Source organism: Olea europaea, chromosome 12, assembly GCF_002742605.1.
Source record: "Olea europaea var. sylvestris chromosome 12, O_europaea_v1, whole genome shotgun sequence".
Taxonomy (NCBI): Eukaryota; Viridiplantae; Streptophyta; class Magnoliopsida; order Lamiales; family Oleaceae; genus Olea; species Olea europaea.
In genome coordinates, this window is record NC_036248.1 from 13,127,493 (window position 1) to 13,151,447 (window position 23,955).

The following is a 23,955-nucleotide window of genomic DNA, read 5'->3' on the forward strand; positions in this document are numbered from 1 at the left end:
ACCGCCACTTGTCCAACGGCTTTGACATTATTGAACGATGGACCCAGATAGAATTCATTGAGGTCAGCATTAGCTTGTGCAAGGAAGTTTGGATTTACATACGGCCTAGTAAGGATTTTTTGGAAATCTTCGAAACAAAAGAATCATCAGATTGAGTTTGTGAAGTCGCTATTGGGAACAAAGTACAGTTTCGTTAAGGTTTGCCTGAGAAACGTAGCAGAGAAGCAAGAAGATGAACAGTAAAATAATGAGGAGGAAGCACAAAATATAGAGACGTGGTTTAGTGGTGCGATAAAATGGCGTGTCTTTTGGGTATATAAGGGTTTGTAACGTTGCACCTTTTCAGGTTGTAGATGTAGAATCTCGAATTTTTAACTTAAATTCGCATATATTTTTATTTGCCATTTAATAGGAATGCAATGTTTGGTTAAGTTTTTATGCAAGTTAATTGATTATCTTTATAGTTATCTTATTAGTTGAGGGACCAAATTGAAAAAAATATATTAAATTATTTTATACTTTGTTAAATGGGCCAAATAGTTAACTATTGAAGGAGTTAGAATTACTCTACCAATATTGTGTTCATTTTGAAGCTCATAATAAATGGCGAATTATGGACTCAAGAAAAATTTAATTTGGTCAAGTTAAACCCGAGTTTTAGCCGTCTAAAGAATATTATGGTTATAAGAGTTTTAAAGGATTAGATTTTTCGACAGTTGACTGCCACCACTAGTTTAGCTAAATAAATTAGAATTTTAAGTTTTGGCTAAACAAAGTCTTTATGTTAAGTATTAATAATTATACATTTTTAATTAAGAGGTAATCAATTAAAACATAATTCCTGCTTACAAATTTAGTTAAATGCAAATCAAAGGAATTTGAATTATTTGATGTTAGACTTTAGTACATGAGTAACCCATGCATTTCATTACAACTTTCACGTGTCCATATAATTGGTAATCATTGTGTCCCCTAATCGGAACAAATTTTGGGAAGATTGGACTGAAATTCTAATTTAATTAATAAGCATATATTTTATAATTTTCGGCCATTAGGAGATTGACAATTTAAGATATTTGTACTAGAGTAAATTATGCAAATAGGAGGTAGATTTGTTTTCCCCGTCCACGTGTAAAAGTCATGCAGTGTAATGCCTATCATTTCCTTATTGTAATTGTAATTGATATAGAAATTGGCAGAAAACCAATAATTAATCTCCAATCATACTATATCAATCGGGAATTATGAATCAATTTCTCAGAAGATTGCATGAAATATGAATTTAAATATGGCTGAAATTCCACTTCCCCCACGTGATTACCCGACTTCAACAGTATAAATAGAGCACTAAAACCACATTCTACTACACGTCCATTACCTCTCCCTCTTTAAAATATTCCTCTATATTATTTAGATTTTTTTAAGGCTTTGAAACTGCAATCACATTTCTGCAATTTTATTCTCCACTTTCATCTTCAAAAGGTGATATACTCAGTGCTATTAGTGATTTTTCCACATCTTTTCAAATACGTTATTATGAATTTAATTACTTCAATTCAGGCTCTTTCGGGAGAAATCATGATACATTTTAAGGCACAATTTAGCCTTCACGTTATTTTCAATGCACAATTTAGCATTCACGTTATTTTGCAGCGCTTTCTAGAATTATCATTTGTCATGGTGTGATAATTCTCATGTTATGTTGGTAAGATAATTTATTTGTAATTTCATGTTTGACTTGAATGTGGAGTAGCAAGTATCTCATTGAGTATAATTCGTTATACTCATCCCCTTATTTACAATTTTCAGGTAATAATTAGTATGCTGGACGGTGGTGGATGGATTTGCTATTGGACCAACGGATCCTCGTCATGAAGTATTTTAATTTTCAAAAACACTAGAACTAATAATGGGTTATTCATTTTTGACCCAATTGTGAGTGCATTATAAATTTTCAATTAGTTTTTAATTGTTCTAATAATTTTTGGATGAATGATATGTTTTCAAACGTTCCGCATATTTAAATTTATCTTTTGATTAAATGTTATTCAATCTTTTACAGAATTTCTCGTTATATTAAAACTGTTTATTTCAAGGTATATTCATGTTTCGTAACGTTTCGGGTTATTAGAATTCGAGACGTTACAGTAGAAGGAAATAATGATTGAAATTCTTGAAAATTTCAAATATTGCTGAAAAATACAAAGTGAATATGGCAAAAATTAATATAATTGGTATTAATTCTGTCATATTGGGGGGGAATTGTTGACACACTAAAAGTGCAGCCCAAATCAAATAGCCCAAAGAGTGAAACTCAATTGGGGAATCTAGGATAAAGGTCCAAACAGGATTATTGATGAATGCGGTGGAAGCCCACGAACATGGTAACATCATCGCCCAAGCTTGCAAGACACCTAGAATCTGAGCGAATGGAGTACCTTACAGTCGCCCAGAGCGATGACCCCGTTCTCGCCCAAACCTTCGAATCGCCTAGGATCTTAGCAAGTATAAAACATTATGGTTATCTAGAACAGTAGTTATTGAAACAGTTATTGAGTGATCTTATCACATTCGACGATTCAAGGAGCCCAGTTGAAGGCGGTTGAACGACAAAGAGTAATGACAACAGTTAGAGACGGCAGTTCCACAACAAGTTAGCCACCATAAAAAAAGTGGATAGTTATACAATAATCAAGCAGTTTCCAAGCGGTTTATCACGAAGAAGTCATTAAGGAAATATAAAAGGAAGATGAGACATAGAGAAAAAAGACAAATTAAACACTCTCAAATAGAGAATATGTAATTTCTATTTCTTAGTTTAAATTTAAAACACTTTTTTTAGTACTCGTGTGCTTACGCCCCTTGAAAGGATTATGTCTATTTCCAATTGTAAATCATCGTCAATAAAACACCCCTTTATGGAACTTTGTGTCAAGAGGTCCGTTCCTTATACAATCGTCTGATCCCTTTTTAATTGTTAGCGATTACCCGCGCGAAAAACTTTTGCATCACAAAATATAGAACAAAGTATTGCTATTGCTATATATCAATGGTGGAACCAAATCCACTGCTGCCTAGACTCTTGGAAGCATCGATGGTGCTAATATTATGAAGTGTTTGTTTGATAAAGTTTTCATTTAGCCCCTGTTTGTCTAACATTGAAATAGAAAAATGAGTTTTGAAATAGTGAATTTTTAAAAAATATATAGTTAAAAAGTAGAAAAAAGTTTAGGATTTATGTGCAAAATATCTTATTATGAAAATGTGTGATTGAAAATAAGTTTGAGAAAAAATGAATTTTGAAATAATGATAGACAGAGCTTATTAAAAAAGTTGGTCAAACTTAGTCAAATTTCATTTTTAGAGCCTGTTTGAGAGTGATTTTGGAATTAATTTTTTGATCGTTAGGAAAAAAGTGGGGTCCATATGTGAAAGAAGAGGTCAAATATAACAGTTGGAATAGTGAAATAACGATCAAAAAATCAATTTTTTGGGCCAAAAAATCACTCCCAAACAAGCTGTTAATCTTACATTCATTGGATCACAATTTTCATCACACATATCGTGGGACTCATCAAATTTTATGAATGGAGTGATTTTTAAAGTTTAGTGACAATGTGAAAACCTTTTGCGAAATTCAGTGATTCCGTACAAACCTTTTACGAAGTTCAGTGATAATTATGTTGTTTTTTGAAGTTCGGTGATCTGTGCATAGTTTAGTGACCAATTGGTTTAGTAACTCCAGAGGAAATACCACTTGTTACTTATTCAACGTGAAGTTCAGTTCATGATGATCCATCGTTGACTATCACCAAGAATAGGATCCTCCCACATGTTCAATCTTTTTCTAGCGGTGTTTGTTCTCTCTATTTCCAGCCTTTTTTTCCCTCTCTGGTTGGAGTTGAACTGTTTCCATACGAGATTTGATGGAATTAAAAAGAGAAACGATTTCATTTTTAAATGATGCCCAAGATCGGAAACCAAAAGCACGACTGGGGTGTTCGTGGTCCAAGACCATCAAACCATCTGTGAGAGAAAAGAATGTTTATCTCCATCTGTCATAAACGCCACAAAAGAATCATTCTAACCCCAAACATCACAACTCCCTCAAAGTCAACACTAATTGGAAAGGACCTCCAAGAAAACATAATCTAGCCAAGGAAGCTTTTCAAATCTGCGGTGGGGCAAATCATACCGCCGTAAAATCATACAGAAGAAGAAACACTTAAAAAGCACTTACGGCGATGAACTTAAATTGTGGAAGCAACCCAAAATTTATGCCAATGCAACAGCTGAAATGACCAAAAGATATAGACAAGGGAAGTTATTTGTTCTTGAAAATGGCCAATTCTTGGGAACTAGCTGCAGTGAAAGCAAAGGGAGCACCCTCGTATGTTTGGCACGCTTGTATGGGGCATCCTTGCATGTCTTTTTAAAAAGTCAGGAAAATAAGAAATTTCTTAGCATTTCCTAATGGTTAGGTAAGGATAATTCAAGCTCAGTCACAAAAAGTAACATATTGATATTGTGTTAATTATCATTAAAAAATCATTGTTCCACCCACCGAAGCAAGTATGGAACGGATATGAAAAACATAGTTCTTGCCCTATTTAAAATTAATTTCAAATTTAAGTTTCTTATCAAATAGAAATAAAAGATTTATTATCATTTTTAAAAAGAATATGAGTTATTCTTTAAGAAACTGATAAAAAAGAAAAGTAATAATATTAACTAAGTAAAAACATAAAAAAATAAAAAATAAATAAATGGGACGATAAACGGGGCAGGGGACCTAATCCGCTCGCCCTACCAAAATCCGTCTCGTTCCATTTTAACTGTGGGTATGAATACAAGGCAAAGTAACAGAAATACCTAATGGAACAGGGGACGGGAACAGCTGGCCGGTCCTAAACTTGCCCCATTGTCATCCCTAGTGTTACTTTATATCGAAACTAGTCATTTAAAACTGTGTTACTTTTCCGAATTGCATGAAAAAGGCTGAAAACCGAGAACAAAAACAAAATTATTAAATTTGGTCCTGACAACAAAAATTTAAATATGAGATAAATAAAAAATAAATAAATAGCATTTGAAGTTGGTTATGAGAAAAATATCCATGTTTTATTATTTACAAGAAATGAAAATTTTGAAGAACACAATCATGTTTGGTTTGGATAAAACTAAAATTTCTAGTATATTTGGATAAACGTTGATGGAATGTGCAGTTGAAAAATTGTGAATCCTACGAAATGTATGATTAAAATTAATTGTTGATTTAAATTAGACTTTTAATCAATTTTTAGTTCAATCAGGCAAGTAAAAAATGGTAATGAATGCGTTTGGAAATGGGTGATGACCAATGCCGTATTCTTCCGGCCAAATCACTGTACGGATTCAATTTGTTGCCGTGGTTGTTGATGATCAGGAGGTAATGGATGAAGGTGTTCGTGGTTGGAGTGGGTGGGCTTGTGGTGTTTAGATATGACTAAATATCGAGTTAATTATATGTATCCATACATTATTGTTCTCTAAGAATCGAAAAGTAGGTATTTTCCAATTCATAGGGGGGAAATGTAAGTGGAGGGACTAACTTCCAAAATTTATACCATATTTGAATAATGACCTAATCCGATTGGGTCATAGCTCAACAAGAATAGAGAGTTACATATTTTAGTAGGTTAATTGAAATATCATTCCACGGATGAACATATGAGCCTCGTAAAATAAAGTAAGTTACGATACATTATGTAATCCTATATAAATTGTACTAAAATGTTTGGAATTGAACGTGGAAAATAGGGTTGGGCAAATCTCCCGAACCGAACCGATCGAATCGAACCCGAACCGAACCGAACCGAACCGAATCCGACGGTTCTTGTCAAATTAAATACCCGAACGGGTATCTGAATTGAGAACCGATGGGTACGGTTCGGTTCTCGGTTCTAGACCAAGAACCGAAGAATCGAATAAAAATCGAATCTTTCTAATTTTTTTTTATATTGAGTAAATCAAAATATTTTAATTTTTTCTAAACAAATTAACAAATTAATGATTTCTAAATTCAAATTTTTGGCCCAATAATTTGTTTCATTTCTAATTTTTTAATTTTTGGCCCAATTACCCATTTTATTGTTTCATTTCTTAGCCAAACAAGATCAAATCCACTAAATAACCCTAAACACCTACACTAAAGTGCATAACGTTGTCTCGACTCTCGTACTCACTCTCGCAGCCTCGTTAATATTCCAAAACCTATACAATCGTCGGCCGACACTTTGACCTCCGATCGAACCTGTGACCTCCGCCGACCGAAACTTTGATCGTAGCGATCATTTGAATAAAGTAGTTTACTAGTCTCTGACATTCCAAAACCATTGAATGTATCATTATTCGTATTTATATAATGTTGTTATAAATGTTAAAAAATTTAATTATAGTACAGAACCGAACCGAACGGAACCGAACGGAACCGAACTCGAATGGTTCCATAATTATATTTGGACCCGACGGTTCCATTTACTAGATATCCGAAAAGTTTGGTTCGGTTCGATTCTCTTTAGAACCGAACGAACCGACCCGCGCCCACGCCTAGTGGAAAATGTAAGATAGCCAAAATTAAATATGTTATGGATCAAACTAATACCATATATACTGATAAGGGCCGGCGACCCAATCTTTAGAGTATGTAACTTCCACTACAACGTGTGAGGGATACCCAATTGATTTATGGCTACGAAACAAGGCATAAATTATATGGAATACAGCTAAGATGCAGTACTCTATTGTTTCACCATCCTACCCAATATTGGCATGGAGCCTGTAACGCATTAAGAATTGTCGAATTACACACTGGGCAAAATTTGGGACCCTTCGTTTTGGATTTTGCATTAACAGAAAATGAGTTCTAAATTTTTGTCTTACCATGCAACTAACTATATATGACAGTCACTTAATACGCAATGAGACATTTCTTTCCAACTATGGCTCAAAAAATTCATGTTCTACTGATTCTGTTGCTCCTTTTTCTCTCTTACATTCTGGTTTGTTCAGCTAATGTGAAGAGAGAAAGAGACCTCAAGAGATGGATATCGTGGAACGTCAAGAATCATAACAAGAAACAAGCTTATCTTAGAGCCGGGTCGGTCGATCGAGAGTCGAGTACTCGTTGGGATCCGAAGCTACGGGTGGCTGAAATGAATAAAATTCAATTAAGAGTGAGTCAAGATGGAACTGGTGATTTCAAGACCATCAAAGAAGCCATTGACAGCATTGCTTTGCACAACACTCGAAGAGTGGTACTGGACATAAAGCCAGGTGTTTATAGGTATATATTTATAATACCCTTTTGTCAATCAATTTGAGAATGAGGGAATTTGAATTAACTGATTAGAGTTTTCTGTAGGGAAAAGATCAATTTCCCTAGAACAATGTGTTTCATAACATTTTCAGGCAATGCCAGCGATCCACCGAGCATCACGGGCAATGACACCGCGTCTGTGACCGGAAGAGATGGGACGCCGCTAAGGACTTATCAAAGCGCCACGGTTGCCATTGATGGGGATTATTTCGTCGCCATCAACATGAAATTTGAGGTGAGTCCATCTGTAAATTAATACTTGTCTATGATGATTTCATGTCCTTGACTGCGATTGTTTATGTTGGAGTACTATGTCGTATATGTCTTAGGTTGTTCTAAAAGTTCTACTACGTAATTTTTGTAAGAGAGATGAGCAAATTATACAATGGCCTCTTGCGTATATTGAGAATAAATCTATTTTAATTATCGCTCTTGTAAGAAATGAGACGGGATAAGGTCTTATTGCTTAATACCTAACATTTCGTTGCCCACGAGCAGCTTGAGAGAGTATTTTCCTGCAGGGATGTCATCTTGGGAAGCAAAAAGAATTACTCTACAATTTTAAGAGAAATTTCAATTGGCTTACTGAACTTTAATTTATTTTAATTATGTCTTCAACTTTATACCTCGTTTGGCCCCATTATTTCACATTATAATTCTTTCTTATTTTCAACCACATAATTTTTCATAAAATAATATTACACGTAAATCAAATTTTTTTTTTCATATTTTTCAAAAAAAAAAACTACTATTTTAAATATTATAATTTGAAATAATGGCAGCCAAACGGGCTCTATATTTTGTCATATATAGTGCTCCAAATTAATAGAAATCATTTAGTTGGCCATTATACAATAAATAATCTTCAACCCAATCGCTATGTGAAACTAGAATAAAAAATGGTAAAACTAGGTGTAGTAACATCTTTAGTTTAAATTTTTTTTTTTTTTGGCACTATTTTTATGATGTGATATAGTGATAAATTGACATATTACATAACGATTGTGAGGAGAATTCATTATGGTATGATTGCCAATAAAGTAATTTTAATCAATTTGGGGGACAATAGATTTCGAAGTGGTGAATTTTTTGGAACTAAACACAAGTGCAATAATCTAATTTAGCCCGTGCTTGCTGCACATTTTTTTGAAATGAAAATGAGTTTTCCAATTGTTGTGCACACTTTTCTAATTCAAATGTGAGATGCATGTCAAATAAATCATGTTAGGTGGGTCCAAAAAGGCTCTATTTCTTTAGAAAGTGGAGAAAAAAATGAGAAACAATTAGGGGTTTAAAGCCAAATTAAATTTTATCAACCCAATTTAGACAAGTTAAAATTTAGTGATATAATTGAGATTTCATTGAAAGTTCAGTGACCGCAAATGAAATTTACCCTATTATCTCTCTATTTTGAAGAAGACACACCTCATTTGAAGCGAGGAATTAAGGCACGTAGATTCCAAATCCACACAAAACATCCCAAAATAAATAAATAAAAACATTGTCGTCCCATCAGAGGCTCAGAACCAAACACGGCGACGGGCCAGGTGAAGTACTTCACCAACAATTTATTTATTAATGGAATAGTTTTCTATACAATTATCAAACTAAAAGAAATTAACTAAACCTTAACATATGAACAATCAAACTAAGATTAATTTTCTAAATTTTTTCTTGATTCGATCTCGGCATTCTGCGAAATTATCGACTTGTTCATGGATTCGATATGTGTAAATGCAGAATACAGCTCCGCATGTTGTTGGATCGAGAGCAGACCAAGCCGTGGCATTTCGAATATCTGGAACAAAGGCTGCATTTTATAACTGTAGTTTCTATGGGAGTCAAGACACGCTTTATGATCACAAAGGCCTTCATTATTTCAATAATTGTTTCATTCAAGGATCGGTTGATTTCATCTTTGGCTATGGCAGATCACTTTATGAGGTGAGCACATCAAACTTGGTCCATCAAAAAACAACCTGGTTCAAAGGCCCAAATGTTCTGTCCACTTTGAAAATATATATTCGGCTGACCTTATCACAGATATTTCAACATCCCATCTAGGCCTATAGAAGAATGATATTCATCATTAGTAGTTGCGATCATCAGAGATCTAAGTGGCAACCCCATTGAACGAATCAGTGCTTGGTGTCACCTAGACGAGTGATGATGACAGCTAATGATGAAATATTATTACTCGTGATTGGTTGGACAGCTTCGACTTTCGAGCATATCAATAACTGGTTTGGTATAGCTTGGAATAATTGACACTCTAGAAATAAATTTTGTGCTTTGGGCAGAATTGCTATTTGAACTCTGTGGCCAAGAAGGTGGCGTCTCTGACTGCTCAAAAACGCACAAATTCATCGATATCAAGTGGATTTTCCTTCAAAAACTGCACAATTACAGGTAGCGGTTCGATTTATCTAGGAAGAGCATGGGGGGATTACTCGAGGGTTATTTTCTCTTACACATTCATGGATAAGATTGTTCTTCCCCAAGGTTGGAGCGACTGGGGCAAAACCAGCCGTGATTCGTACGTTACTACTTTACTCTCTACTTTAGTACCATGTTTGGGAATATTGAAAAAGAGAAAGAACTTATAATCATCTTATTACTATGTACAGACGAGTGTATTATGGAGAATACAAGTGCAGCGGACCAGGAGCCAACTCGACGGGGAGAGTGGCATGGGCTAGATCATTGACAGACGAAGAGGCCCTGCCTTTTATAGGCACATATTATATAGATGGTGATGCTTGGCTCTTGAGCCCTTAGCCAATTAAATTAGCAATTAAACCTCAGTATCAATATCATTTTAAAAAAGTTCTCGTCGTGGCGTCATTTAATCACTTTGATGATTTGAGGCATCACTTCGTCACTATCAACTGTCATTCAATTGAGTAAAAAGTACTTAAGTCATTTAATTGCTCGACACGTTGACTTGATTTTGAAATAAAGTTGAGTAGAAGATCAATCGCATAACTTTTTTGAGTTAAAAAACCATTATTTTAGTGGTAACATCGAATCAACAAACATAGCATGCAGAAGCTGTCAATTCTTGCCTCCACAATTTATTAATCTTACTTTGCTACATTAATGGGTCCATTGCAATAATTGATACAACTCTATGCACAAATAATTTTGTCAACCAAAGAATTAGCCTTAGATCTAATGTTTTTCCATTTACCCTTCTCCTAATTGTGATCATTAAGGATCAAACAACAAGCATCTAAGTATACACTTTTACGACGGATTTCATGCCTTTTCACAATGGCATATTGCCGTCACGAATAGTATTTTTACTTGCATGTACGACTTATAGTTGGGTTTTGAACAAGTCAAGACGATTGTCTGCCAAACGTGAGGAATATGCGGCGTTCTTGTACTCTCCCCAGGTAAAATGCTTGTAGAGACGAGGATTTTGGGACGAGACCATTTGTGGTATAGGAGATAAACATGCGTTGAGACGTGGGGCTCCGAAATACATCATTGACATTCTTGGCTTCGCCGAGTTCGCTAGGGCCCTATGTCTAGCACTCACAAGCCTTCCATTCGTCAAAGCCTGCACATTCATTATGACTTGTGTTTATTTTCAATATAGACGATTTTCCAAAGATTGTTATAAAGAATATATTCAGAATGGCTTCAAGACATGTCACGAGTCACTATGTGTCACTTTCCAAAAAGAAGCAATTTTTCTAGACGTCAATTCAAAAATGATGTATCAGTCCATCTTATTTATGTTGGAAATATTCTAACTATTGGCTCGGAATCCACGCTAATATCACTTTATAGCCAATAATTTAATTAATGCGCAAGAAAAAATGTCACTAACCTGCAAAGCGTCGCCTACAAATACAAAGAACTGATTGGAATCAGGAGGAATGGGGATCCACAAACCATCATGCAAACAAATTTGTAGGCCACCCACATCGTTGGATCGCAAGATTGTCAAGATCTGAGGGTCAGAATGCTCTCCGAATCCAATACGAGTTGGTTTGACATTGCAATAATATTGCTCATCAAACAAGTTGGGCACTGAAGAGTCAATAGTACTAATTGGAGGATAGTGATTAATCCTGAAGCAGGAATCACTATCTACGTCTCTAATAAGTTTACTAAATATGGATTTGTCCTTGACCCGAAGCCCCTCAGCCACCATATCAAGAATCTCGACTGCCAGATTCTTAACTGCTTGCACATAATCATTTACAGTACAACTGCAACCAATATAGAACATCAGTTCACTCGTCCCGAATGTATATATCAATTATAAAAAAATTGTGTACGTGTCAAACTTTTGATTAAAAAAAAGGAAAAGTTGCAGTAGCGGTCCCTAATTTTTTCATTTTTTACAAACTTTACCCTAATTTCATTTTGTACTAGCGAATGTTCCTAACCTTTCATAAATATGCGCATGGGGTCTATCTGGACAGAAACAGTCCAAAACACCGTTAATTGACCAGAAAAATTAAGGAATCAACATCCAATAAAATCGTCCAAAACATTTTTCAGAAACACCTTTCAAACTGATATCAACATCTAATAAAATCGTCATGGTAGCAGATAGTTCAAGGAATTTTCTCACTCAACTGAAAATGTTTTGGACGGTTTCCGTCCAGATGGACCTCATGTGCATTATTTATAAAAGCTTAGGGACCTTCGCTACACAAAATTAAGACTAGAGTAAAGTCTACAAACAAATTAAAAGGTTAGGGACCATTGCTGCAATTTCCCCAAAAAAAAGGTACATGGGACTAGTATATCGTAACCATGTACAGAGACTTCAGGTTTGAAGGGTTGCACGTGAAAAACAATTTGATGATCTCATTGTATTAATTTATATATTATTGACAAGTTGATCGTATTGAAAAAGTAGTTGTGCAACCGTAAAGTAAATCTGAATTGCATGCGTTACAATTCAAATAAACTATAAATTACCTGAAGTTATTTGGGTTGTCGGAAATGGCTTTAGATCTTTCAGAAATAGATTGAGGATTGGCTTCAAGGAGAATATACTCAAGCTCGCCTTTGTCGCCATTGAATCCAATATTCTTGCAGCCATAACCAAAGGGAGTAGGAGGTCCAGCTCGTTGTTTTTCGAATGCAGGTTTTGAGAAAAATTCTAAACCTTCTCTCTCAACTCTGGAAATTATATCTTTGGAAACTCCATGATTAACCACCTTGAAGAAACCATATTCTTCACTTGCTTTTACGATTTGCTCCGACTGTTGAGACCTGTCGAGGCTGAGATCTATGACTGGAATTCCTAGGGCTCTAGCTTTTTTGCCTCGAAATGGACTTGCAGAAGGCACGACCATGTTTTGTTAAACTATTACGAAGGGCGCGGGGCGAGTGATGCTTGAAGAAGGGTCAACACGGATAACTTTCTAAAGACGTGGATGATACTCGAAAATTTATGGACAATGATATCTTGATTTCAATGAACACAACATTGAGAGAGGAATGAAGAATATTATTTTGAAGTTATATATATAGATACTGGGAAAAAAAGGGGACGGTTCTGCTGGGAAATTAAAATAAGATATTTAGTCCTTGTTTGAGCTCCTTTTTTCATCAAAATATATTTTTCAACAGTGATTTGACATCATTTCAATCATATATTTTTCAATAAAATAATATTACACACAAATCCAAAATATTTCCTTATTTTTTAACCATGCATTCTCTATCATAACACTATTTCAAAATGAAATTTTTAAAAAAATTGTTTTGATAGAATTGATGAAATGTGTGGTTGAAAAATTGTGAGTTCTATAAAATATATGGTTAAAATTAGGGTAATTAACACAGAACGTCCTTACTTTTCAATATTATTGTGAAAAACGTTCTTACCTTTCATTTTTTGACATTCAACTTTCATTGTGTAAAATGTTATTTTCATCCAATTTCTCAATAAAAAATATAAAATGACAAATATGCACTCTTATTTAAATAAAATAGAAAAGAAAAATTAAAGAATAAATTACAATTACACTCTCAAACTTTTAAAAAAAACTGTAAATGAGTACAAATAAATTATTGAAAGAGTAATTATTACAAAACGTCCATACATTTTAATGTTATTGTGTAACACGTTCATACCTTTTATTTTTTAGTATTTTCACCCTTATTTTCATCAAATTTCTCAATTAATAATTATAAAATAACGAATATACTCTTCTATTTAAATAAATAAAAGAAAAGAAAGATAAAGAACAAATCGCAACTATATTCTCAAATTTTTCAAAAATTCACAGATAAATTTCAAATAAATAATTAAAAAAAGGAAGTATTTTTTTTAAAATTTTTGTTTTTAATTACTTATTTGAAATTAATTTGTACTTTTTACTAAAACGTGAGATTATAGTTGTAATTTGTTATCTATTTTTGTTTTATATAAATATGAAAGTATATTCGTTATTTTATAGTTTTAAATTGAAAAAATGGACGAAAATAATGATTTCCACAATGAAATGTAAAAATAATAGTGAAAATGTCAAAAAAATGAAAGTCATGAACGTTTTGCACAATAATATTAGAAGGTAAGGATGTTTTGTGATAATTACCCATTTAATAATTTATTTGGATTCATTTGGAGTTTTTAGAAAAAGTTTGGAAGTGTAATTGCAATTTATATTTTAATTTTTCTTTTCTTTTTCTTTTTTTTATTTAAATAAAAGGATATATTTGTCATTCTACATTTTTTATTGATAAATTGGATTGAAATGACCTTTTTCACAATATAAGTTAAAAATAGAGGTGAAAATACCCAAAAAAAAAAAAAAGAAGAAGAAGAAGGTAAAGACATTTTACATGATAACATTGAAAAGTAATGACGTTTTGTATTAATTATCCATTGAAATTAATTGTTGTCTTTAACTTAAATTAAAATCTAGACTTCATCCACGCGAGAGAAAAACTGCATATGGGGAACACTACTTAATATAAAAGCTGCAAAAAGTTATTAAACAATATATGTTCTTAATTAGGACCTCTAACCCAACGAGATTACACTACATTAAATTCCAAGAGGAACATGTTGCTTATCGTTAGTTAAAAAAGTGGGTCGCTAAGAACAATTAGCTCAATGCACTTAGATTCGATTTTATGTTGTTTAGCTACTTCGATATTATCTTGATTGATATTGATAAATGCGACTAGAACGATTATTTGGACGGGTTAAATATCAAATTTAAAGTTGATTAATGTAAAAGTAAGTAAATCAGAGAAAAAAAATATATCAAAAAGATGCAAAACGTGGAACTTGCATGCGAAGCAGGGAAGGAAAGAAAAGCATAAAGTTTTCTACAAAGATTTTCACAAGGTAAATGATATGAAGATAATTGAATCTCGAGTTCAATATGAAAAAATGGATCGTAATTCGAAGTTGTAAAATAAAAGTTATGCAATTTTTATTTATTTTTAATTATATCGCTGGTATAGAATGACATTCATAGTTATAGTTACAGATGAGTTTCATGAGAACAACTTTTGACACTCGCTTAGGCATGAGTCAAGCAAGAGACGGATGAAACCCTTGTACATCATATAACCCTTAATAATGTCATACATCAAGATAAAACAATTACAATCATGTTGGGGTGTCAGATGAATTTTGATATTCCGGTTGACCTACACTCACAGTCGGGGTGGGTGGGTGCCATTTTTTACATTTTTTATTCCCATGAGGTCGGCGTGGGTCCCATACCAACGTGAGCGTAGGTCAACCGGAGTGTCAAGATTCATCTGTCACACTAACTTAATTCAAACAATTATTGGGGAGCAAATATATAAAGAATTCTTCAAGACTTGGATGAAATGAAAAAATGAGGAGGACGAGGAGGGCTTCTACAATTATTGAAGAGAATCGAAATCAAATATTATCTTAATCTGTCTTTTTTAAAATATATTACTTGTTAACAATTTATCCACTTGGGAATAAAATCCACAAAAAATATAGTTTGAAAATTTACATTTATATATTAAAGATATTAATAATAGCACCAAGAATTTCACGTGCGGGAATGTTTGTTGGGGGGTTAAAATTTTTTTTTTTTTTTTTTTTTTTTGTGGCTCCATGCATTGTGAGGATCTATCAAACAAGTGGGTAAAAATCTTCTGGCAAATGAGTTTTATCTCAAAAAATTATCTCTCTTATTTTCAATCATACAATCTTTCATAAAATAATTTTAAATGTAAATCGAATTTTTTTTTCTTTTCAACCAAACATTCTCTTCAAAAAATAAAAAATAAAAATACCTGTTATAAAAATTGTAATTTCAAGTAATGAGGGCCAATTATCATTAATTTAAGTGACGTAAGATCGCATGTTTTATTACTCTACTCAACATATTTTAACATATCAAAAAGTAAATCAAAGGGTACTATGTGATCTAGATTCTAGACTGAGGATCTTTTGAAGATAAATAACATAATTTAAAAAATTAAATCATTTAGAATATGTTTTTCAAGTTTTTTAAACACTTGCCAAAAGTATTCATTACTATTGCACCGTAAACACAGGTTAGAAGTCAAATTATCATAAACAAACCCTGGCCGTCTATGTAAATGCGTTTGTAAATTAATATTTATTTCATTTTATTGGATTAATAATTATTAAGTTGGTCTTGTAGTACTATTCAAATTGCTGCTAAAATAACGGCAAAATGACAACTTAGCGGCTGTTTATTTGACTTCTAAACAAACCCTGGCCGTCTATGTAAATGCGTTTGTAAATTAATATTTATTTCATTTTATTGGATTAATAATTATTAAGTTGGTCTTGTAGTACTATTCAAATTGCTGCTAAAATAACGGCAAAATGACAACTTAGCGGCTGTTTATTTGACTTCCGTAAAATCCTAAAACCAAACCAACAGTGAGTGTTCTACCAAGGAATAAAGCATCAATAACGTTTCTTGAACAGGCACATGACGGGGAGTTGACAGGGGTGGGGATTGGGTGTTGTATTTTTTTTTTCAAACTGTCTAATCATGTATTAACACGTATTCGTTCCGACACTAGCTCTGTCATTGAGTTTGTCACTGTAACAAGATTGATAAAGCATCGTCAATGTCGGCGGAAATGAACAGAACATTCCATCCCAACAGATTAGTGTACCTATATTTTTATGTGAAAAGCAGTCTTTATTCGACTATTGTCCTTATCAGAGGTACTTAGTTCAAGAGAAATTCTTAGGTAAACTATACATAGAATTACATTCCTGGCACCGAAACTGTCAAAAATTACTCTCCAAAGCCATAAAAAAATGCCTTCATGAAAGTAAGCGAAAATATTATCCTCTAGTTAGTAAACACGACATCGACAATATCAACAAACCTCTCCTTTATAGCCGCTTTAATTCCCGATCCAATTGAATCAGGTCCCTCGTATTTTACTTGGCAATTTCCATCCGTGATCGATAACACTTCCACACTCCCACCAAAATTCTTGATGGCTGGTCTTAGAATGTCTAAATGACCATTCACTGCCTGTAGATATTTGAGCAAGCTGAATGTGAGACCTACAGTATTGAAGTCTTGAGGCATTTATTTATCTTACATACGAAGATTAGATATAAACAGACCTCAATGGTTGTCTCGCTAATTTGTTCATCATTTATTTGGCAAATATCCTTGATTGCGTCTCCAAATTTTTCCTTGAGAACTCTTTCGATACCCATTTTCATGGTGGTGGTTGAGCTAGGACAACTTCCACATGCTCCTGTTGTTCATTCATGAAGTACAGGTAAAGACAGCGGATAATAAAAAGATAACTCTAGCTAAGAATCAGAATGGGAAGCACAAGTGAACATGAACAAACTCACTCCTAGTACACAGAAATAAAAGTAAATATATACGTGGCAGAAAATTCCTTCAAAAACCAGAAAGGAAAAAGGCAGCAATGCATGTATATAATGCCAGCTGAAAGAAATTCGTTCTCAAAATACCAGTCTACCATACTTCTCTGTTCCTCAAGACAGTTGAGGCAGTGTGCTTTTATGATTTATCACATCCCTAAGAACAAAGCATACAACTCCATTGATCATCTTCACTGCCTTGAAGCCAAAAACTATATGCTGGAGCTCATTAAAATGATCTCCCATGGAATAAAAAAAACCCAAAATCCAACCTAAACAATGTACACGTGCATAAAGACTGAGGATAACTATTGTACACGAGTGCCAAAATTATCAAGCCTACAAGCTCATTTTCATCACATTAATTTCACTCAACGAGGTCTCTTCCAATTCTTGCAGATCTTGATTCAAAATCTTTAAGCTCGTCATCCTTACGGTTCCATGTTAGCAAATCCTTTCCCTACAATGTTTTTAGTTGGGTTACATTGAATTTGGATGTCAGTTAAATTGCTTGACCATTCGTGATGCACAATTAAAATGAAATTTCAATATCAGCTGCAACCATAATGATAATGGAGCAATATTAAAGAAAGATTATTATATTTAGTTTCCAATTTTGATATTTATTCAAGGAAATATAATTAATGTTTTGATTTCGTTGATTTTATAATAATTTCCTGCTTTAATTAGGACTAGTTTAAACCCCTAAACGGATATTGTGCATTGTAATAGAACAACATTTGATTATGAAATAAAGTGAATTTCAATTTCTCTCTTCCTCTCCCCCTCTTCTTCCCTCTTTTCCCCCTCCTTTCTCTTTGTCTCTCCCCTTTCCCCTTCTACTGTAATTCTCTACTTGCATACTGTGTCAATTATCGGAGCACCAAAACCAAAACAACCACAACCATACACCTATAACCATACACCAAACAACCAGTTGTCAAACCTTACAACAGCACAAAAACAAGCAGAATTTGTTGCAGCAGCATCCCATTTTTACTCTGTTTAATAGTAGTAGTTAAAAAAAATTAAGGGAAAAAAAAAAAAGAGCCGAAACTGTCACCGGCCAGCATTAGTTGATTATGTAACTTTCTATTTTTTTAGTAACAAAAAAAAATAAAAATATATCAATCAAAAAAATCAAAAGAGTTGCTTTCCAGTGCTGCTGTTTCGAAGTTTGTGTTGCTGTTCTAAAAAGTCAAATATATATAGTCCACTATACACAATCCCTACACCCACATATATCAAACCATAATCCACCAACAGCCCCAACTACTTAGAAGTCAAAATAGCCACTTCATATATCCATTTACAGCCCTCAAACTATTATGTATCCACATTTGTCCACCTCATAACCCCATTTCCCAGCCCAATTACATGAGACCATCGATTCATTAACCCAACACTATTTCCACTCCAAGCCCATATAACCCAATTATCCCCAAAGCATTCACCCTGTCCAATTCCACTTCCTTAAGCCCTATAAGCTCATCAGTCCACAATACCTAACCAGGTCCAATCTCCTCCAACTTCATTGTCTCTGGTGCTTCATCTTCTCCAATGCCGCGGTACTCCCCATCGCGAACCTCCACCAATACCTTCCGCTAGCCACTACCAACTCCTCCTATAGTACCTTCCTCAATCTGCCGCTACGAACTCATATGACCACCCCTGTAAACCCGAAACCCAAATCCACTGTAATCTCCCCCCCAGAACCCAACTGCCTGTCACCATCGCTACTCCCTTGCTCACCCATTGATCGAAGTGCATCGTGATCTCCCTCAACAGCAACCAAACCAGACCCACAAGAAAGCAAACGGTTACAACCACCGAGTTAGCTCCACCGACATCCACTCACAACTCACCAAAAACTGAATTTGTCAACAATGCACACAAATTTCTCATTCAGTCGTTGGCAACAGTTATCCCAAAATGCATATACCTAGCAAGAATTAATTGGGTCGTAGTCTCTTTTTCGATCTCTGTCTTTGGTTTCTAGTTTGCTGGATTTTGGCTCTATGTCTGCATTTGTTTTTGGTTTCTGCCTGGAATTTTGTGTTTAGCATATTAAACAAAAAGAGTAAAAAACAAAAAAAGGGTGAAAAGGAAAAGTGGGAAAAAAAGGGATTTTCTAACAACCATTTGTACGATATTTTTTACTTGTTGATTGACATAGCCGTTCCAACCAATCAATTGCCATTGCTATTTCAAATAAATAAAAGTACTTCTGAGTTGATCTCATCTTTTAAGAATTTTCATTTTTCTTTGTTTATTATGAGTAATGATACTGAATGTGAATCATTCAAATAGGGATTCAGTGCTTAATTTGGATGTGCATTATACATCACGTGATTTCTTCCACATAGCTATGCCAGCTTGAAAATTATGATTGGGACACTATTTGACTCTTTTGAGTCTCGTAAGTTACTAATTTATTTTATGTTGGTAATATACTTTTATTTTAGTGCCTTGGCCCGTTAAGGAAAAAAATTGCTTTTCATTTCTAGTTGCTTTATTTACATAAAAAAAATGTTTTGGCGTGAATATCAAATATTAGGAGTCAACTATTGACAAATGGGAAAAAACTTCTTCGACTTCCGTTTCTTTTGATGAACTCCTATCTTCACTGAAACAAACTGAGGATTTACTTCCACAAGTTGACCAGTCACCTGCTATGTCAATGCTCACATCTCTTTCAACGCTTATCATAGAATTGATCTCCAATGAGCTTTTAAAACATCCAAATTTTACCATACAAATTGCAGTTGTTTCTTGCCTCAGTGAAACATTCCGTATCACAACACCAAATATCCCTTATAGTGATGAGACAATGCATGAATCTTTCCATTGATTATATCATCTTTTGCATCTCTCACGGGCAAAAACACCAAACTGTGATAAGGGATTTAGAATATTAGAGACGGGCTAATGTGAGATACTGCATCATCATGTTGGAGATTATTATGACACTTTGGCAAGTTTACAAAATAAGGATAAGGAGGTTTTTCTTGTTGCATTTAATGTAGTGGAAAGACTTTTTGAGAATTGTGCCGTCACTATCAAATCTTACTTGTCACAATCTATAAAATCTTTAGGCATTTGTATAGATGATTATGGTGAAGTTGTTTCTTCCAATTACACAAAAGTTGAGTTGTGAGCAATGTATTATGTCCCGTATCATGATCACACCTATAGACGATACACTTAGCACTAACATAGTAGAGGAATTGCCTATATTATTGTCTCCTAATTCAAACCGTTTGTCTAGTCCTAAGTGTACATTTAAAGCTGATTTTATTATGACATTAACTCAATTGCATGATACTCCTCGGATTGCCACATTGTTTTCCAAGGCAATTATTCGATTGCATACTTTCCTTTGACATTAGGATGTTGCCTACTAATTATCGGCATACTTTGTCAGCTCATCCTTTTGTTGTCAATATTCCTAAATTTCATGCTAAGATAAAAAGGCAAATCATTTTAATCATGAAATTTTTTAACTTGCTTTCAATGTACAACATAGGCTAGGAGACCCTAATGATTATTATTCTTCGTTACGTGTCTCATCATCTCAGTTTCTTAAATGTGTTAAGAAAAGAGTTTTGTAACATCCATATAAAGATTTTTTATTTCACTCGCCATCATACTTAAATAAGAGTTATATATATTCAATACAGAAGAATTGTTTCCTTATTGAGGCCCATTCGAGCCTTTGATGTTATAATTATTTTTTTCTACGGCCAGTTTGCAATGGTAATTCCTTGTGCTCCTCATTATGCACAACCAATTGAAGATTTTGAGAATGAGTTGCATGAGTTTTTTATTTTTGAAGTTCCATGGCGATACTTAGTTAAAAGGGGAGATCGTCCTCCTTTGTTAATTCATATTCTTGGGGATGAGTTGTAGCTTCAATTATTGCCTGATCGGTTTCGTTATTTGGTTTATAGGAAGGATCACCCTCCTCGGTTTGAGCTTAGTCGAATGACGTTATCCAAGATTCAATCCAGGAATTTGGTGTCGAGACAAAAGATAGGCCTCCTTGGAGTATGCAGTTCTAGTCTACCTCGTTGGGGTCAAGTTCTCTCAGTCGAGAAAAAATGATGCAATATTAAAGGGATATTATTATATTTAATTTCCAATTTTGATATTTATTCGAGGAAACATAATTAATGTTTTGATTTCGTTGATTTTATAATAATTTCCTGCTTGGTTAGGACTAGTTTAAATCCTTATATAAAGGGATCTTTTGTGTTGTAATAGAACAACCTTTGATTATGAAATAAAGGGAATTTCTTCCCCAATCTCTCTCTTCCTCTCCCCCTCTTATTCCCTCTTTTTCCCTCCTTTCTCTTTTTGTCTCTCTCTCCTTTCCCCTTCTACTATAAGTCTCTTCTTGCATACTGCATCACATAAACTTGGTGCCGTGTTTTTTAAAAGAGAAGTCTGGAGTCTTACGAAAGTTAGGCTTAGGCCTCAATGGGAAGTAGTGAAAAAAAAACAAAAAAAACACAAGATTGAATTGACAGGTATGGATAGATTGAACACATTATTGTAGAGCCAAAAAGGTTGACATTTTTCTCAGTTGTCCTAGCTTAGACGGCAACAGTCATGGGCAAGCTTTGTCTCTTAAACTGATAAGGTTGTTTTCAAATAAGATGGAAAGTATGGGGCATGGATAAACTGGTCCCAGGCTTAACGTGCTAAACATAGTACCTAAGAGATGCCAGGACATAAGAAGGTGGGAGTTTATTGGCAATATGATAGAGTTGGTTAGACACATCGTGCAAGGGTTACGAGAATTTGACGTTTAATTTTTCTTCTTGTACCGATATTTTCAATTAGAAGTAACAGACGGAGCAGGATGAGGAGCAAGGTGGGAAGATTGTTAATAAGAAACTTCCCCAACTTTTTATGGCATTTAGGTCCGCAAGCACCGTCTCCTTCCCCCCCTGTCCAGGCCAGTCATCCCCCTTCCCCAACGTCCAGCTCAAGCCCAGAGTCGGGGTCAGAGACGGGGGATGCCAAATTCATTTTGTCTTTCCATGTTTTCTTTTTTACAATTACCTTTCTCTTCTTTAATTTTTGCTTAACTAAACTTGAGGGCATAATTGTCTTTTTAATGAATTTAACACCTGATTTTGGACGAGGCAGTCCAAATGACCTAACTTGCTCCAGAAAACGAAGGTCAGGGTCCAAACTTCCAATGACCCCAAATGTTCACCCATCGGCTGCAATTTTTCCAGATGAATGGCATCATTAACATGTGCTTGAGGCGTCCAAGACAAAGGAAGAATGATCGTTAATGTTTTAATTCCATTTAAAAAGGGAGTGAAACAGAGGAGAACTTACTATGATGTGAAGCAAATCCTAACCCTGATATGGACCTCGATGGCATAAATTCTGATGACTCCAACTCTGAAATTTACCATCTCATGGGTTGATGTTCAAACTTAAGATCAAGCTCACCTCTGTCCTTATTTACTTGACTGACTCACTATACAGTCGGACTTTAAAAGACAAAATCATTATCCATGAATACTAATTCATAATGTTACATTTAGGTTCAGTCTAAATGGACTGATTGGTTCCATTTTCAGTTCCAGAGTTTCAGTATAATGAGCTACTATAAAAAGAATAAACTAAGGTTATTACATGACTGTCGGCTATATGACTGGAGTATTGTTTAATTATTGATCCTTAGAGGATAATGGTTGATCCAAAGAATTAATTGGAAATAACCTTAGTTTGGACTTTAAAACAATTTTGAAAAAGTGGGGGACAACTCATCTTTACCTATATTCCAGATTACTAATTAAGAGAAATCTCTATCACGTGCAGGGGAATGCATGTTTCACTATAATTAGCTGAAAGAGATCATCCCTTGTTAAGAAGGTATTGGCCTTCGAAGACTAAAAACAGGCCTTTAATTTCAAACAATCTATCACGATTCTTCGAAGCAAAGAAATGCCATATGCACTCACGCATTAGAAGGCAATAAAGATTCTTATGTCAGTTTCTCAGCGTCCCCAATCATTGTAAGCATCAATACTTAAGCCAAATGTATAAAATAATTGGCAGCAGTATTCATGTGTTATAACCAGCACAAAATCGTTCTCATAGAGATATGTAAAAAAGACACTGTTGACACTTGAAAACACGAGATTATCAAAGAAATCTATAATTCCTCGATCAAACATTTAGCTGTAATGTTAATACTAGAACAACTTCAATAAGCCATAAAGTGCTTTACAATCTAGACTTTGGCCTTACATAACATGCTCGGTGTTAGCATGCAGTGAAGATAAGTTTCATGAAGCTACTTAAAAGAAAATATCCGGAAAAAAAAAAAAAAAAAGCAATCAAGATTGGTTAAGTTTGGCTCAAAAGATTCATTTATTATATGATGCTCATACCAACCATTTTGTTCCGTTCGAGACAGACTAAGTATGGTTAGTCCTGAGGCCACAATACTATGAATTAAGACAAAAATGATTTATCCTTTTAAATTTGATACTACAAGTGTGGCTTTATAAAAACAGTGATGCTGCAGCGATGTTTCCTAGAAGCTAATTGGTCCCCCCCATCCCCTCCCATACAATCTACCTAAACACTGGCGTTTTGGAAACTAATAATGTGCTATTAAAATATAATGAAGAAAATGACTACTGGCATAAGCTTCAGCGATGTTTCCTAGAAGCTAATTGGTTTTTCTTTTATAACCAACCCCCCC

General features: G+C 34.2%; 3 protein-coding genes across 3 annotated transcripts; 1 reads left to right on the forward strand and 2 right to left on the reverse strand.

The window, feature by feature from the left end:
- Window positions 1–6,905: 6,905 nt before the first annotated feature.
- LOC111405716 (probable pectinesterase 53) lies at window positions 6,906–10,337 on the forward strand. Its single transcript, XM_023034725.1, has 5 exons — window positions 6,906–7,324; window positions 7,403–7,592; window positions 9,098–9,301; window positions 9,658–9,893; window positions 9,985–10,337. The coding sequence occupies exons 1-5, from the start codon at window positions 6,960–6,962 to the stop codon at window positions 10,133–10,135; spliced, it is 1,146 nt and encodes a 381-aa protein (XP_022890493.1). The 5' UTR covers window positions 6,906–6,959; the 3' UTR covers window positions 10,136–10,337.
- A 48-nt stretch (window positions 10,338–10,385) lies between these two features.
- Window positions 10,386–12,804, reverse strand: LOC111405717 (gibberellin 2-beta-dioxygenase 2-like). Its single transcript, XM_023034726.1, has 3 exons — window positions 12,302–12,804; window positions 11,196–11,580; window positions 10,386–10,922 (listed from the first exon to the last, which is right to left on the reverse strand). Exons 1-3 carry the CDS (start codon window positions 12,679–12,681, stop codon window positions 10,677–10,679), a joined length of 1,011 nt encoding a protein of 336 aa, XP_022890494.1. The 5' UTR covers window positions 12,682–12,804; the 3' UTR covers window positions 10,386–10,676.
- A 3,660-nt stretch (window positions 12,805–16,464) lies between these two features.
- Window positions 16,465–17,443, reverse strand: LOC111405719 (nifU-like protein 1, chloroplastic). The gene is made up of 2 exons (XM_023034727.1): window positions 16,950–17,443; window positions 16,465–16,854 (listed from the first exon to the last, which is right to left on the reverse strand). The coding sequence occupies exons 1-2, from the start codon at window positions 17,049–17,051 to the stop codon at window positions 16,666–16,668; spliced, it is 291 nt and encodes a 96-aa protein (XP_022890495.1). The 5' UTR covers window positions 17,052–17,443; the 3' UTR covers window positions 16,465–16,665.
- Window positions 17,444–23,955: the final 6,512 nt, after the last annotated feature.

Coding starts and splice junctions, on each gene's coding strand:
- LOC111405716 (XM_023034725.1), top strand. CDS start 6,960: ATGAGACATTTCTTTCCAACTATGGCTCAAAAAATTCATGTTCTACTG. Junction 7,593..9,097: donor CCATCAACATGAAATTTGAG/GTGAGTCCATCT, acceptor GTGTAAATGCAG/AATACAGCTCCGCATGTTGT. Junction 9,302..9,657: donor ATGGCAGATCACTTTATGAG/GTGAGCACATCA, acceptor TGCTTTGGGCAG/AATTGCTATTTGAACTCTGT.
- LOC111405717 (XM_023034726.1), bottom strand. CDS start 12,681: ATGGTCGTGCCTTCTGCAAGTCCATTTCGAGGCAAAAAAGCTAGAGCC. Junction 11,581..12,301: donor GACAACCCAAATAACTTCAG/GTAATTTATAGT, acceptor TATTGGTTGCAG/TTGTACTGTAAATGATTATG. Junction 10,923..11,195: donor TTGTAGGCGACGCTTTGCAG/GTTAGTGACATT, acceptor ATGAATGTGCAG/GCTTTGACGAATGGAAGGCT.
- LOC111405719 (XM_023034727.1), bottom strand. CDS start 17,051: ATGAAAATGGGTATCGAAAGAGTTCTCAAGGAAAAATTTGGAGACGCA. Junction 16,855..16,949: donor TTAGCGAGACAACCATTGAG/GTCTGTTTATAT, acceptor AAATATCTACAG/GCAGTGAATGGTCATTTAGA.